The following is a 12401-nucleotide window of genomic DNA, read 5'->3' as shown; positions in this document are numbered from 1 at the left end:
CTACCCTATCCAAGCCACGCGATTCCTAGTGCCCTGCACGTGCCCCTGCATGCATCGTAACGGGGGGGGGGGGGGGGGGGGGTGGCTTCATTGCAGCCTCAAGCACCCGGCTCATGAATCAAAGTCCCTTCCCGTGCCATGACAAAAGCAAAATGACTGTATCAACTTGATACTATCAAGTGATACATCGCAACATCCTCGCTTCTGTGCTGTACAGCGTCTGCTCCTCCTGGTTTTCAGGAGGAGTATCAAGTGATATAGTCATATTGCTGTGACGGTTCCACCTGAAGACGGAAGCTTGTGTTGCCTCCGAAGCGTCGTGATTTAATTTATTTGTTTTCTTTTTTAACCTACGTGACTTTACCGGAAAAAAAACCTAAGAGTATGGATCCTTGCAGTGACGAAAACTTCAAATCTAGATTGAATACAAAGGTCCACCGTGATGTAGCCTTGACCAGTCAGTCGAGGCAAGTGCTGTTAGCGAGTAACACCTCGAGAGGGTGCTGGCGTTTACAAAATGCAGCGAGGTTAGGGAATTGAACCCAGGTCGCTGGTTCTTAGTGCAGTGCGCACACAAACACACACAGGAAGAATGACACTGACAAGAGTGGCACCTGCTTCAAGCCTCTCTCGCTCTCACCTGAGCATCCTTCAGCATCGGATACACCTGGGTTCATTCGCTCCTGTTCATGAGGCCTGTTGAAAGAGAAGTGGACAGGCGTCGATCACACATCCCCACCCTCACCCACATGCAGCCTGTGTCACTGGCACGGCTGGGAGTCTATCCCAGGGCTCACACCTGCCTGGCACCTGCATGTAACCACTGACCACAGCAATCACTGACCCTGACCTAAAAGACATCCTTTGTTTAATCTCGTGAAATCCCATTGAGAGTATTGTCTCTTGTGATTTATGTATTTTATTTAACTATGTGAGAGCAGGGGAAGGGGAGCTGTTTCTCCAACCATGGAGAAACAATCCCCTGAGAAGCCAATCAAATCAATAACTTTAACATACATAGCAGATGTTACCAAAAATATTTCCAAAATCTTAAACAAATACAAGATCCAGGTCCAATTTAATACCGTACACAAAATCCGTGATCTAATCCCATCTGTGACGGAGGTCATTCCTGAAATGCAATATCCTGGAGTCTACAAACTGAGTTGTTCCTGCGGTAGCAGTTACATTGGGGAAACGAAACGACATGTCTCGGACAGTGTTCGCGAACACAAGGCAGATTTGAAACACGGCAGAACTAATACCTCTGCCGTGGTTGACCATTGCTATAACGCTGTGGGCTCGCATGATATTGTTTTTTCCGAGACCAAGGTACTCTGCAAACCTTCGGGCTACTATTAAAAGGTCTGTTCATGAAGCCATCCAAATATATAAACATAGACATAACTTCAGCCGAGAAGATGGATACAAATTGAGCAATCATTGGAAGGATGTTATTAACCAGGTAAAGCCTTAACTGGTTGTGGTTGTTTCCATCATACTCGATGGGTACTAGTAGATTTTTCTGAGTTACTTTCCCCCCGTGTCCCACACTCAGCTCCCCACTTCTAGCCCCGCCCACTTCCCCCCCCAGCCTCACTTCTCCCCCTAGCGCTCACACAACCCCCCTCCTCTCCCTGCTCCACCCCCCCCCTCTCTCTCCCCCCTTGTTCCTCTCCCCTTTCTCACCTATATAACCTCTTGCCACGGCAGCTCTCTCGCCTACTTCAGCACTTTTTTCTTGCTGTGGTTGTTCCACCTGATGAAGATTGCTTGCGTTGCGATCGAAACGTCGTGATTTGTTTCATTTTATTTGATTTCTACCTACGTAACTTTACTAAAAGAACCAGTTAGTATGCATTCCTGCAGTCACGAAAGCTTCAAATCAAGAACACTGTCTCTTGTGATTGATGTATTTTATTTAACTACGAGGTTGTTCGGGGTCGCCCCCCAACAACCACAGCCTGTGGCGGCCCCCAACAAACTGGTCAAGTAAATCCTTAAAATCCACTCGCAGAGCGTGCGGTGGGCCTTCATCCAGCAGTGGATTTAAGCACAAAAAAAGCTACAGTACCAATGTAAGTAGAACCGTGTGTATATGTCCGTACGTAATAGATGTGTGTGTAGTGCATGTATGTTTTACCGTCAAAACTATTATTGTAGAGTACTGTAAAAAGAACGCAAATGGCTGTGCTCTACTTGAGGACTTTCAATAAGTCGAATTAGAGTGGCTTTACGCGGCTTTCACTTAAAACTTTAACTCGCCATACCTTTTTTGTCCCGCGATGTACCTTAAATGTGAATGAATGAAAATGTATTTTAACTTTATTTGCGATATTTAAATTTACTTCTAAGAGCTATGACTTATTAATCAATGAAATAACTGTTAGGATGAGTTGGCACTTGCGATATAAAAGAAATTATAAAAAATAACTCGCGTCATTTTGCCTCAAACATAAATCGGCGCTTTAAAAGAGTTGAAGATGTTTTTGAAAATTGAGAAAAAAATTAACGGCGAGGTTGGAGGCGTGACGTCATTACACACGAACGTGGCTGAGGTGTTGTGAAAGAGAGCTGACGTCACCGCCCATGCGTGAGTGATCGGGGGCGTATATGTTTGTGAGGGGCGCACCTCTGGTTGGCTGCTTGGTCCCGGTCACGTGACGCACTTTAACCAATCCGTGCCGCGTTAATCACACAATGACAGAATGACAGATTGACAGACCTGCGTGTCAATTGAGATCACTGTGTCTTGTGATTTATGTGTTTTATTAAGTACGTGAGAGTCCATTGAGATTCACCATCTCCTTTGACTGACGCAGTCTCACATCACCACCCCCACTCACATGGAGCCCCTGCCACTGAAAGCAGCCACGGCTGGGAGTCTAACTCAGGGGTCCCAGCTGCTAGGAGCTCACGATGGCTCCACTGAGCACAGCTCTGAGTCTCGGGCAGGCAGGGAGCTGGAGTCAAACTCAGGCTCTTGGAGAGGGCCGGCTGAGGGTCTCTGGCGTGGCCATTATGAGCCGTGTTCTATCACTCACTGTGAGGTTCTGGTGCAAGTGCGGTCGATACTCACTGGGCTGCTGATTCTATTGGCTGACTTTGTCTCTTCTTCCAGCAGTAATAACCAACTCCAGCAAGCAGAAGAGCAGCAATGACTCCAACCACGATGCCAGCTACAGTTAATGGAGCTAGAGTTGAAGCTGGACTTGGCGTGGGTGCTGCGTCTGTCGGTTCTGTTAAACACAAACCTCAGACGACACGGAAATACGTGAACACCCAAGAGATGCACACAGTCAACGTCTTCTTCCTCTTCCTGCCATGTCCCCCTCCTCTCGTGCGGCCTTTGCCCTGCAGCTCCTCCTGCTCTGCTCGTCGCTGCCTTGGGTCACCTCCGCATCTACTGGCCAGTCACTCGAATCCGCCGCGTTCGCCACTTATACTCCCCTCGCTCTCGGCCTGCCCCTCTGTCTCCATCTTGGTGCCTCCACGTTCATTGCACCTTCTTTTACTAAGCCAGACCCAGCCGTGTGAGACGAATCCCTCTTATCCGCTCGAGTGAGATGAGCACCGCCACTCAAAGTTCAAAGTTCATGTATTAGGTGTAGCGCTGTGAGCCATTCGGCTCTTGAATCGGGTGAAACCGCAACAAACAAAAAACTAAAACATGAACAAGAAAACATCTTAAAGTGACTATGTGGCTGAGTGCAAACAGAAAATCCAAGAAAAGACAGCAAAATATTGCAGAAAAAAATCACCGTACACCAACCCTGTGCAAATATCCCAGTGGGATGCAAGTCAAATAACAACAACAACCACAAGACAACTTAGATTTGGCTTCCCCAGCCCTTCAGTTCTGACTGATCCAGTCCTGTAATCGCTGAGATCCATCGCACCATCCTCGCTTCTGTGCTGCACAGCATCTGCTCCTGCTGAATGTCAGCAGCAGCAGCAGATGCTCTGTGGCTTTATCGAACTCGCGTTCTGGCTCTACGCGGTGCACCTAATGCGCACTGTTTTCTATAACACGGGGGTGATGTTTCGGCTGGACGCTGCTAAGACTATCATTCTCCGTGTCGAAAAGTAGTGCCCTGAGATAGCTGCATCCATTGCAAGGTGTGAATGAATCGACTTTAAGAACGATTTGATTTCCATGCATGTTTTAGTGCGTGTGTGTGTTTTTGAGAGTTTTTCGTGTGAAAAATAAACACACTCAACATGCACAACGATGCAATGGGAATGTTTACACAGTGCCTCAAGCATCTCGCCGTCCAGTCATTGAGGACTTTAGATGGCTGCCTAGATGGCGAATTGGCGACAGAGTCAGGGGAGAGCGTCGGGTTGGGAATTCATCATTAGGGGGGAGCATTGGGCGTGAGTTCTGCGGTGCGGTAATGAGACGGGAGTTTCATGTTAAGGAGTGTATTAATTCTGGATTTGAAGCTTTCGTGACTGCAAGGATTCATATTCTTAGGTTTTTTCGGTAAAGTAGGTAAAAAAATAATTTAAAAAAACAATAAAAGTAAAGTAAAAATAACTCCACCTGAAGACGGAAGCTTGTGTTGCCTCCCAAACGTCGTGATTTTTATTTTATTTTTTATTTTACTTTTATTAATTTAATTTTTTTTTACCTACGTGACTTTACCGAAAAAACCTAAGAATAATTAAGGAGTGTACACACGCAAGAAATGGAGAGAGACTCGGCATCCGTTAGTACAATGACAAGGGCAGACATCTTGTAGAATTAGTAACACAGAGGGTGGGGTGATCATCTCGGGCCCAGGAAGGCAACCCTAGTTTTCCCAAAATGTCTATTATCTATCGAACGTGGTTCTGCCTAACGCGTCATTTTCTAGGAACGTAACCCCCCAGCGAGGCTTGTCTGTGAATGTTAGTGACGGTGCTATAATAACCGAGCCTAGAGGGACGCCATTGTTCATGGTTCTCTTGCGGCTGTGTTCACCGGCGAGGTGTTCACCCTCAACGCACGGTTTGCTGAGCATCGTGTTCATTAGGTGAATGGTAAAACAGCATTTGATGACTTTTTGGGCCAACTTCGGCAGCAGGCAATAACACCAAATTGAGTCATGGACGGCCAGCAGGAGCGGTCCAATCATCGCTGTGCCGGTTTTCTCTTGACGCCACAAATCGCATTGCAGCTCCCGCATCGTCACTTGAAGTGAATCCGAATCAGAAGCTTATTTCTCGAGTAAAGCCCCTTTGAGCTAAGAAGCTTTTTTTTAAACATCAAAGCATTCCACATTCCACGAGTGGACAACAATCTCATGGGACACAGACAGAGACAGGAAATCAAGCTATCATTGGCTCACGTAGATAACTCAGCAAATAGTCGAGTTTCTTATACTACAGGATGTGACAAAGACCTTTTATGGCTGTGCCAACAGAGTGAATTTTCGTGGTAAATCTGGACAATGGAGATAATTTGAATTTTCGCTTAACAAGAATGATAAAGCAGTCGGTGTTAAATAGATACAGGGATGACATAATGCAAACCTGGTTCATTGTGAACGTTCAGCTGCAGATACCCGATGTCTTGCATGCTTGGCTTGTCGTGTCGATAAACCGTGACCTCACAGCGATATTGCCCGGCGTCGTAGGTTTGGATGTCGCTGATGGTGATGGAGGCATTACACGTGGACTCATCACCCACCCACGTCACCTGCAAAGGCCTGAGGCTTCTCTTTCTGGTGTAGACCTTATACACCTAGACGGCAAACATGAGAACACGCCAGGGCATGACTGTGTGTCCACATAATATACGTGCTCATATTTCGAAAACTGACATAATATGTAAATAACATTGAATTATAACAGATACATACAATATGTAGTGACATAGAATCGGTCACGTAGCAGCATAGTGCTGGCTGCTGGCAGTGAAGGGGATCTGCAGCTAACAGCAGCCCTGGCTGACAGCAGGCCACGTGATAGACCAGAGAGGGATCTAGGGGAAGGGTCACGGAAGGGGCACATCCAGAACCCGCTCGTAGCCATCGATGGCTGCAGAGTTTGGTGGGACATATTGTTTATGTCGTTAATTGTGAAAATTCCATCACAGTTCCTATGACCACTGTTTCATTGCTTTCATGGCTTCATTTTGGTGATTTCGAAACGTGTTTTGGTTTGGCCATGTTTGTGTTGTTGTAGTACGGAGTAAGACTGATGGCCTGAATCTAAGTTGTCTTGTGGTTGTTGTTGTTGTTGTTTGACTTGTATCCCACTGGGATTTTTGCACACAGCGTTGGTGTACGGTGCTTTTTCTGCAATATTTTGCTGTCTTTTCTTGGATTTTCTGTTTGCACTTAGCCACATATTCACTTTAAGATTATGAGACATCTCCTTTACCAGTGGCAAAAAATAGTAGTAGGTTATTACCCTTTCAACTGGTACAAAAACTGACACCTTTATACATGGCATCATGTTTGCAATAACCACAACACAAGCAGTCAAAATGCAAACAAAAATAAACAACTCTGATGATGATATGCACTGCCCTTGTCAGTTTTTTGTACCAGTTGAAAGGGTAAACATCTATCACTATATTTTACCACTGGTAAAGGAGATGGTTCATAGTGTAAATGCTTACCCCGAGCTCTCATACTCTGATGGTGCATCGTCTTTGAGTTGTACGCCTTTTGGCGTCATCTGGTCCAACACCATGGTGAGACTGGGCTCTAAGAAAAGCTGTCTCGGGTGTGGACCAATCAATTTCAAGGGCAGTGCATATCATTATCATCATCATCAGAGTTGTTTCTTTTTGTTTGCATTTTGACTGCTTGTGTTTCACTTTAAGATGTCTTCTTGTTCATGTTTTTGTTTGTTGTGGTTGCACCCGATTCAAGAGCCGAATGGCTCACAGGGCTTGTACCAAATACATGAACTTGAACTTGAAGTTCCAGAACGGGGTGTGGCCGGGGGCGGAGCCAGGCCAGGCTGACAGTATAAGAGGGGCCCCTGATGGGGACCTCGGGGCTGTCGTTTGGAGTGGGATCCTGTTGTGCTGCTGGAGTCTTTGTGGCCATCTCCGTCTTCACCATCTCAGCGTCGCCAGCCAGGCAGTCTACCAGCTGTCCTGACTGGGAACCGGAGTTACCAAGTGTTAACTGTCAGGCCGTGTTAATAAACAGAATGCCTTCGACTCTTAATGTCTCCGAGTCAGTCACTACACGTATATAATAAGCCTACATTTTAGGAAATGGCTCTTCTTCAGAGTGAAGAGAACAGAGGGAATTTGAGATAATTGTAGGTGAAGATACAATACTGTACTGGTGTCTGAAAAACTTTAAAGTTGACAATGGGACCGAAAAATGAGATGGGGTGACCTCCATTGAAATAAATTAGCATGAACGGGCGTTAATAAAGAACATTCAATCAACACTGTGAGCAGGAGGGTGTAAGTAATCGTGTGCAAGTGTGACAGTGACACACCTTCTCATCGTGTCCGTCTATGGTCCTGAACCACTCCACCAGCGTCTTTCTAATACCCGTGATATTGCAGTTGTAAGAGCAGGGCAGGAGAGCCGTGCTGCCCACTGTGGCGTCCTTTGTATCCGGGGTGACAACCGCCAGGTCTGTGGACAAACTCACGATGTTCACATTAGCAGTGGGAATGAACCTCGAGGAGGAGGAGAAGGAGCAACGCAATTGTGACAATTAGGACAGAGAGAGAGAGGGGGGGGGGTAAATACGTTCCGTTAGACTAAGCATCTATTTCGGTCTCTAGCAGAGCAGTGCTATGCCGCATATTAGAGAACGGTCCACAGAACGGGATTTCTTAGAGCTACCTCTGAGGTCCCTTCAAGTGGAGCCGAGGTGGTGAGATGTTAACTACATTATCAGGTATACAGGGGGTCGTCGGTTCGATCTCGACCCTGACGCCAGCTGTGTGTTTGTAATTTACTCTCCCCATGGTAATAATAATAGTTCAATTTGTAACGCGCGCAAATTTGCAGACGTAGTGGCCACAACTCAGAGGCGCGGAGCCAAGCTCAGAGTCGCTCGAAAGCATGATTGTAGAGGTGAGTTTTTAAGTCTCTCTTGAAGGAGGCGATTGAGGTGATGTTGCAAATGTGCAGAGGGATATCATTCCAGACTGTTGGGGCTGCCACCGAGAAGCGGCGCATAGACACGATGACCATCTTGGATCTTGGTATCAAGAGGAGGTCGTGAGTCGCGCTGCGCAGGCATCTGCCGTGTGCTGAGCTGCAAGTTGTCAATAATGAAGAAAGGTACGGCGGGCAGGCGGATATGAAGGCATTGTGGCAGAGGCAGGCGGTCTTGTATGTGACCCTACTGGCGATGGGTAGCCAGTTGAGAGCACGGAGAAAAGCTAGTGAGTCGAGACGGGGATGAGTGTGGGCAATGACGACGCGTGCCAGGAGGTTGTTTTGTAGTCTTTGAAGTTTCTTTAGGTTGCCAGCGGAGGTCCGGACTAGGACGGAGTTGCAATAGTCAAGGCGAGACCCAGATATGCAACATGCCAATGTGTTGGCAATTTTTTGGTCTTGTGGATTTTTCTCCGGGTCCTCCGGGTTTACCCTCCATATGTCGAAAGATCCGTTTAGAGTATTTGGCCGCAATAAATTTCCATGTGATGAGCCACTTTGTTGAGCTATCATTTGTCGCTACTCAAAAAGAGCCACGTATCTCAGTGGGCCTTTCCAGGTAAAATAAAAATCATTTAGTTTAAGTGACATTGGATGTCCACAGCAGGCCGGATTATTTTCCGAGAGTGCATTGCAAAATCGAGTAATGTTTAACACTTAGGCTTTCGCGACCAATGTCATCCATAATATAGGGTTTTGGGGGTTAGACTGCGTAACTAGTTATCGAGAAATGTTTGTAATGTTTGATGGATGACATTCAAACAGACATCCAGGCAAACCTGCCCAATGCAGCTTTGTTGAATGCGTGTTTCGGCTCTGCACCGGTTACCTGATGTGGGTGGGTTTCCGGAACATGGGTGTCGTAGTTCAGCTATGCGTGGTTTAACGCTAAGATGATCATCTTCGTGTCAAAGGATGCTGCATCCATTGGAAGGTGTGAATGAATTTACCGTGAAACCTATTTATTTGCCACGTATCTTTTTGTGGTGTGTTTGTGTTTTTTGTGTGATAATGTAACACATACTCAACATGCACAACGCAAATGTTTATATATTGCCGCATGCATCTAGTCGTCCAATGTCATATGAATGCCAAGATGGCGAATCAATTAACATTCAAGTGACAGTGTTTGGGGCAAGCGTTGGGCGTGAGTGCCGTGGTACGGAAAGAGGAGTGGAGATGGGGGTTTTGTGTTGAGGCGAGTGAAAACTAAAGAGTGCACACACATGCAAGGAATGTAGAGCGAATCAGCATCCTTTAGTATAAAACTAGCACAAAAATTATTTAGAATTTGTAAAACAAACAGCAAGAGGGTTATAATTTCTGACCCAGGAACGCAACCATAGTTTTCCCGTTATGTCTATTATTTGACGAACGCGGTTTAGCCCAACGGGCCATTTTCCAGGCACGTAACACCCGCTTTAAACGATCACTGCCTGGTTTGTTTAACTGCCAAGACCTTGGATTTAGCCAAATTAAGTGCAACGTCAGATAGACAAATATAACGTTACAATGTTTGCATAGCAATGTTTTTATTTATCTAATAATTTCACCTGGATAATCCGTTGAGAAGGAACATCTGTTTATAAGGGTGCCAGGTGACCAGGCTAAGATGATAAACTCATGAGACTTGACATCCGGATTGTATGCCAATTGAACACTGAAAGTGAAGAGTCACAGGCAGGAGTTGAACCCAGATGACCATGGTTCTAGGTCCACGGTTCTGTCACGTGTACGTATTCGTGTTGAACTTTTTTCATACCGTACATAGCCAGCAGCGGAGGTGCGGGGGAAAGGACAATCAACCAAACACGAAAGTCAAGATGTGGAGTTGTCGGGTGGATATTGAGTGTTAGATCTGGGCTACATGACAGATGATGGGAGCAGTGAGTGGTAGGACAGAGCTATGATGGACGTTTTACAAACCTGTTCGTGGTTGGACATTCAGCTGTAGATACCCAATGTCTTGCATGTTTTGTGGATACACCGTGACCTCACAGCGATATCGCCCAGAGTCGTTTGTTTGCAAATTGCTGACGGTGATGGAGGCATCGCAATTGGACACATTACCCACCCAGGTGGCCTGGATAGGCCAGGGATCGCTCTCTCCATCGGGGTGTTTATAAACCTGTGGTCAATAAAGGTAAACGCAGCACACGGTGATCAAATGTGTGATATTGTTTCAGTATAAAATTCATTCAGATAAAACCCGAGAATGATTCTGTCTGCAGGGCTTGCAACTGAGCTGGATTAACTGTTGACAAAGTAGCTTCACGTGGAGACTGTTTGCAAAATGGCTGGCCCAAGCCTCAGCCCAGTCACGTGACCAGGAGTCCTCGACCTGAATAGAAAATAACAAACCTCTTCATCAGCGTTGGATATTGAAATTGCTCAAGGGTCATGTGACCAGGTTTACTAACAAGACTATCAATGCCACGCTTGCGCTTGATGCAATTTAGTGGCAAATGGCGCACAGAATGGCCAGAGAAGTAACTCACCCTCTCTTCACGCCCGTCTATGATGCTTAACCACTCCACCAGCGTGTGGGTAACGCCGCTGATTGTACAGGTGTAGGAGCAGGGCAGGATAAATGTAGTGCCTGCCATTGCGTTCATTTTATCTGGGGTCACAACCACGAGTTCTAGAGAAACCACACACAACGTCCACATTAGTATATTTTCTTATATAATATGAATGTATACAACGTTTACGAAATATTAGTCGGTAAGAATTAATTTTAAAAGTACAGAACAGGCAGACCTCGTCGAACGCGGGGGGTTACATTCCTGGAATGCCATGTTGGGCACAACTTAGTTCGACAAAAAACACACCTCATGGGAAGACTCGGATTGCCTACCTGCCTTCGAAATGATCACCCCCTCCATCTCTGTTTAACTAATACTCAAGTTTTTTTGGTTCTTTCGGTAAAGTGACGTAGAAGGTAAATAATAAAATAATAAAAATAAAACATAATAAAATAATTCTCACGACGTTTCGGCCACAACGCAAGCAGCCGTCCTCAGGTGAAGAACAGGTCTGTCGGAAAGACAGCGTCTGAATGACGTGACTTTACCGAAAGAACCAAGAACCAAGAAGAAGCGCCATGTTTGTTTGCATACTATTTGGTTCTTTCGGTAAAGTCACGGAGACAAAAATTTAATTAAATAATAATAGAATACGACGTTTCGATTGCAACACAAGCAACCATCATTCATTTGTACCTGATGATGGTTGCTTGTGCTGCAATCGAAACGTCGTATTTCATTATTATTTTATTTTATTTATACGTGACTTTACCGAAAGAACCAGAGAGTAATTCATGCAGTGACGAAAGCTTCGAATCTGGTTTGACGGGGGTAATATTTCGGTGAAACACAGTTTGACGCTGCTAACATGTTCGCATCTTCTTCTTGGTTCTTTCGGTAGGGAAATAATAAAATAATAAAAATAAAACATAATAAAATAATTCACGATATTTCGGCCACAACGCAAGCAGCCGTCCTCAGGTGGAGAACAGGTCTGTCGAGAAGACAGACAATTCTCTGTCGTGAGAATTATTTAATTATGTTTTATTTTTATTAGTTTTATTATTTACATTCTACGTGACTTTACCGAAAGAACCAAGAAGATGAATCCCTGCAGTCACGAAAGCTTTAAATCGAAATTTAACCAAAGAGTATTACCCCTGTGTTGTGGAAAACAAACCCCATCACCCACAACCGTCTCGAGCCAAAACACGCGTTAGATGAAGCCGCGTTGTGCAAGGGTTTCTTACGTATTTTTGTTTACCAAATGTTATCTCCGTGTCCCGTTATTAATATAAAAGGATTTCTCACAGAGTAGTGCAACATGTCTTGCTAGAGAACAATCCGTAGAGCAGATATTTGTTTCATAATACAGCTAACTCTGAGATTTCTTCAAGCGATGTCTGCTGGTCTACACAGTTGGGAGCAGGACTTTCCCAAAATTGCTCTTCCACATGAAACAGCGCTTACCGCATGGCAATCAACCAGATACGTTTTATTTCTCAGAGTTTTAATTTCGTCCATTAAGTGCGGAATTGCCGGAGGGGGGCTTAGTCCATCAACTCACTCGACTGCAGGACTCGGTTAACTCGCAGGCAAATGTCTGGACTTGAACCCATGCTTCTGAGTGGTGCTCGTGTAGAGGTATTATTACACGGGTCAACAAAAAAAACATTTTTTTCTGGCCTCGAATTTTGCAGCAGCTGTTTTAGCCTAATTTCAGGGTGCTGATTCCAAATCTGATCTC

At 45.4% G+C, this 12401-nt stretch overlaps 2 protein-coding genes across 5 annotated transcripts in view; one reads left to right on the top strand and one right to left on the bottom strand.

The window, feature by feature from the left end:
• LOC144738050 (uncharacterized) overlaps positions 1–12401 on the top strand; it is a 478363-nt gene that overhangs the window by 184165 nt on the left and 281797 nt on the right. The gene's annotated exons all lie outside the window — the stretch shown is intronic.
• LOC144738112 (endothelial cell-selective adhesion molecule-like) overlaps positions 1–12401 on the bottom strand; it is a 142860-nt gene that overhangs the window by 109314 nt on the left and 21145 nt on the right. Inside the window, exons 6-11 of one of the 4 annotated variants that reach the window (XM_078621024.1) lie at positions 10628–10770; positions 10056–10257; positions 7453–7595; positions 5518–5728; positions 3080–3254; positions 641–696 (exon numbers count right to left, since the gene is read on the bottom strand). In XM_078621024.1, the coding sequence (XP_078477150.1) occupies positions 641–696; positions 3080–3254; positions 5518–5728; positions 7453–7595; positions 10056–10257; positions 10628–10770 (930 nt within the window). The remainder of the gene's footprint in view (positions 1–640; positions 697–3079; positions 3255–5517; positions 5729–7452; positions 7596–10055; positions 10258–10627; positions 10771–12401) is intronic. The other 3 variants (XM_078621026.1, XM_078621027.1, XM_078621025.1) reach the window with 3 other exon arrangements.

Source organism: Lampetra planeri, chromosome 77 (assembly GCF_965212315.1).
Source record: "Lampetra planeri chromosome 77, kcLamPlan1.2.h2, whole genome shotgun sequence".
In the NCBI taxonomy this organism is placed as follows: Eukaryota; Metazoa; Chordata; class Hyperoartia; order Petromyzontiformes; family Petromyzontidae; genus Lampetra; species Lampetra planeri.
This window is presented reverse-complemented; position numbering and strand designations above follow the sequence as displayed.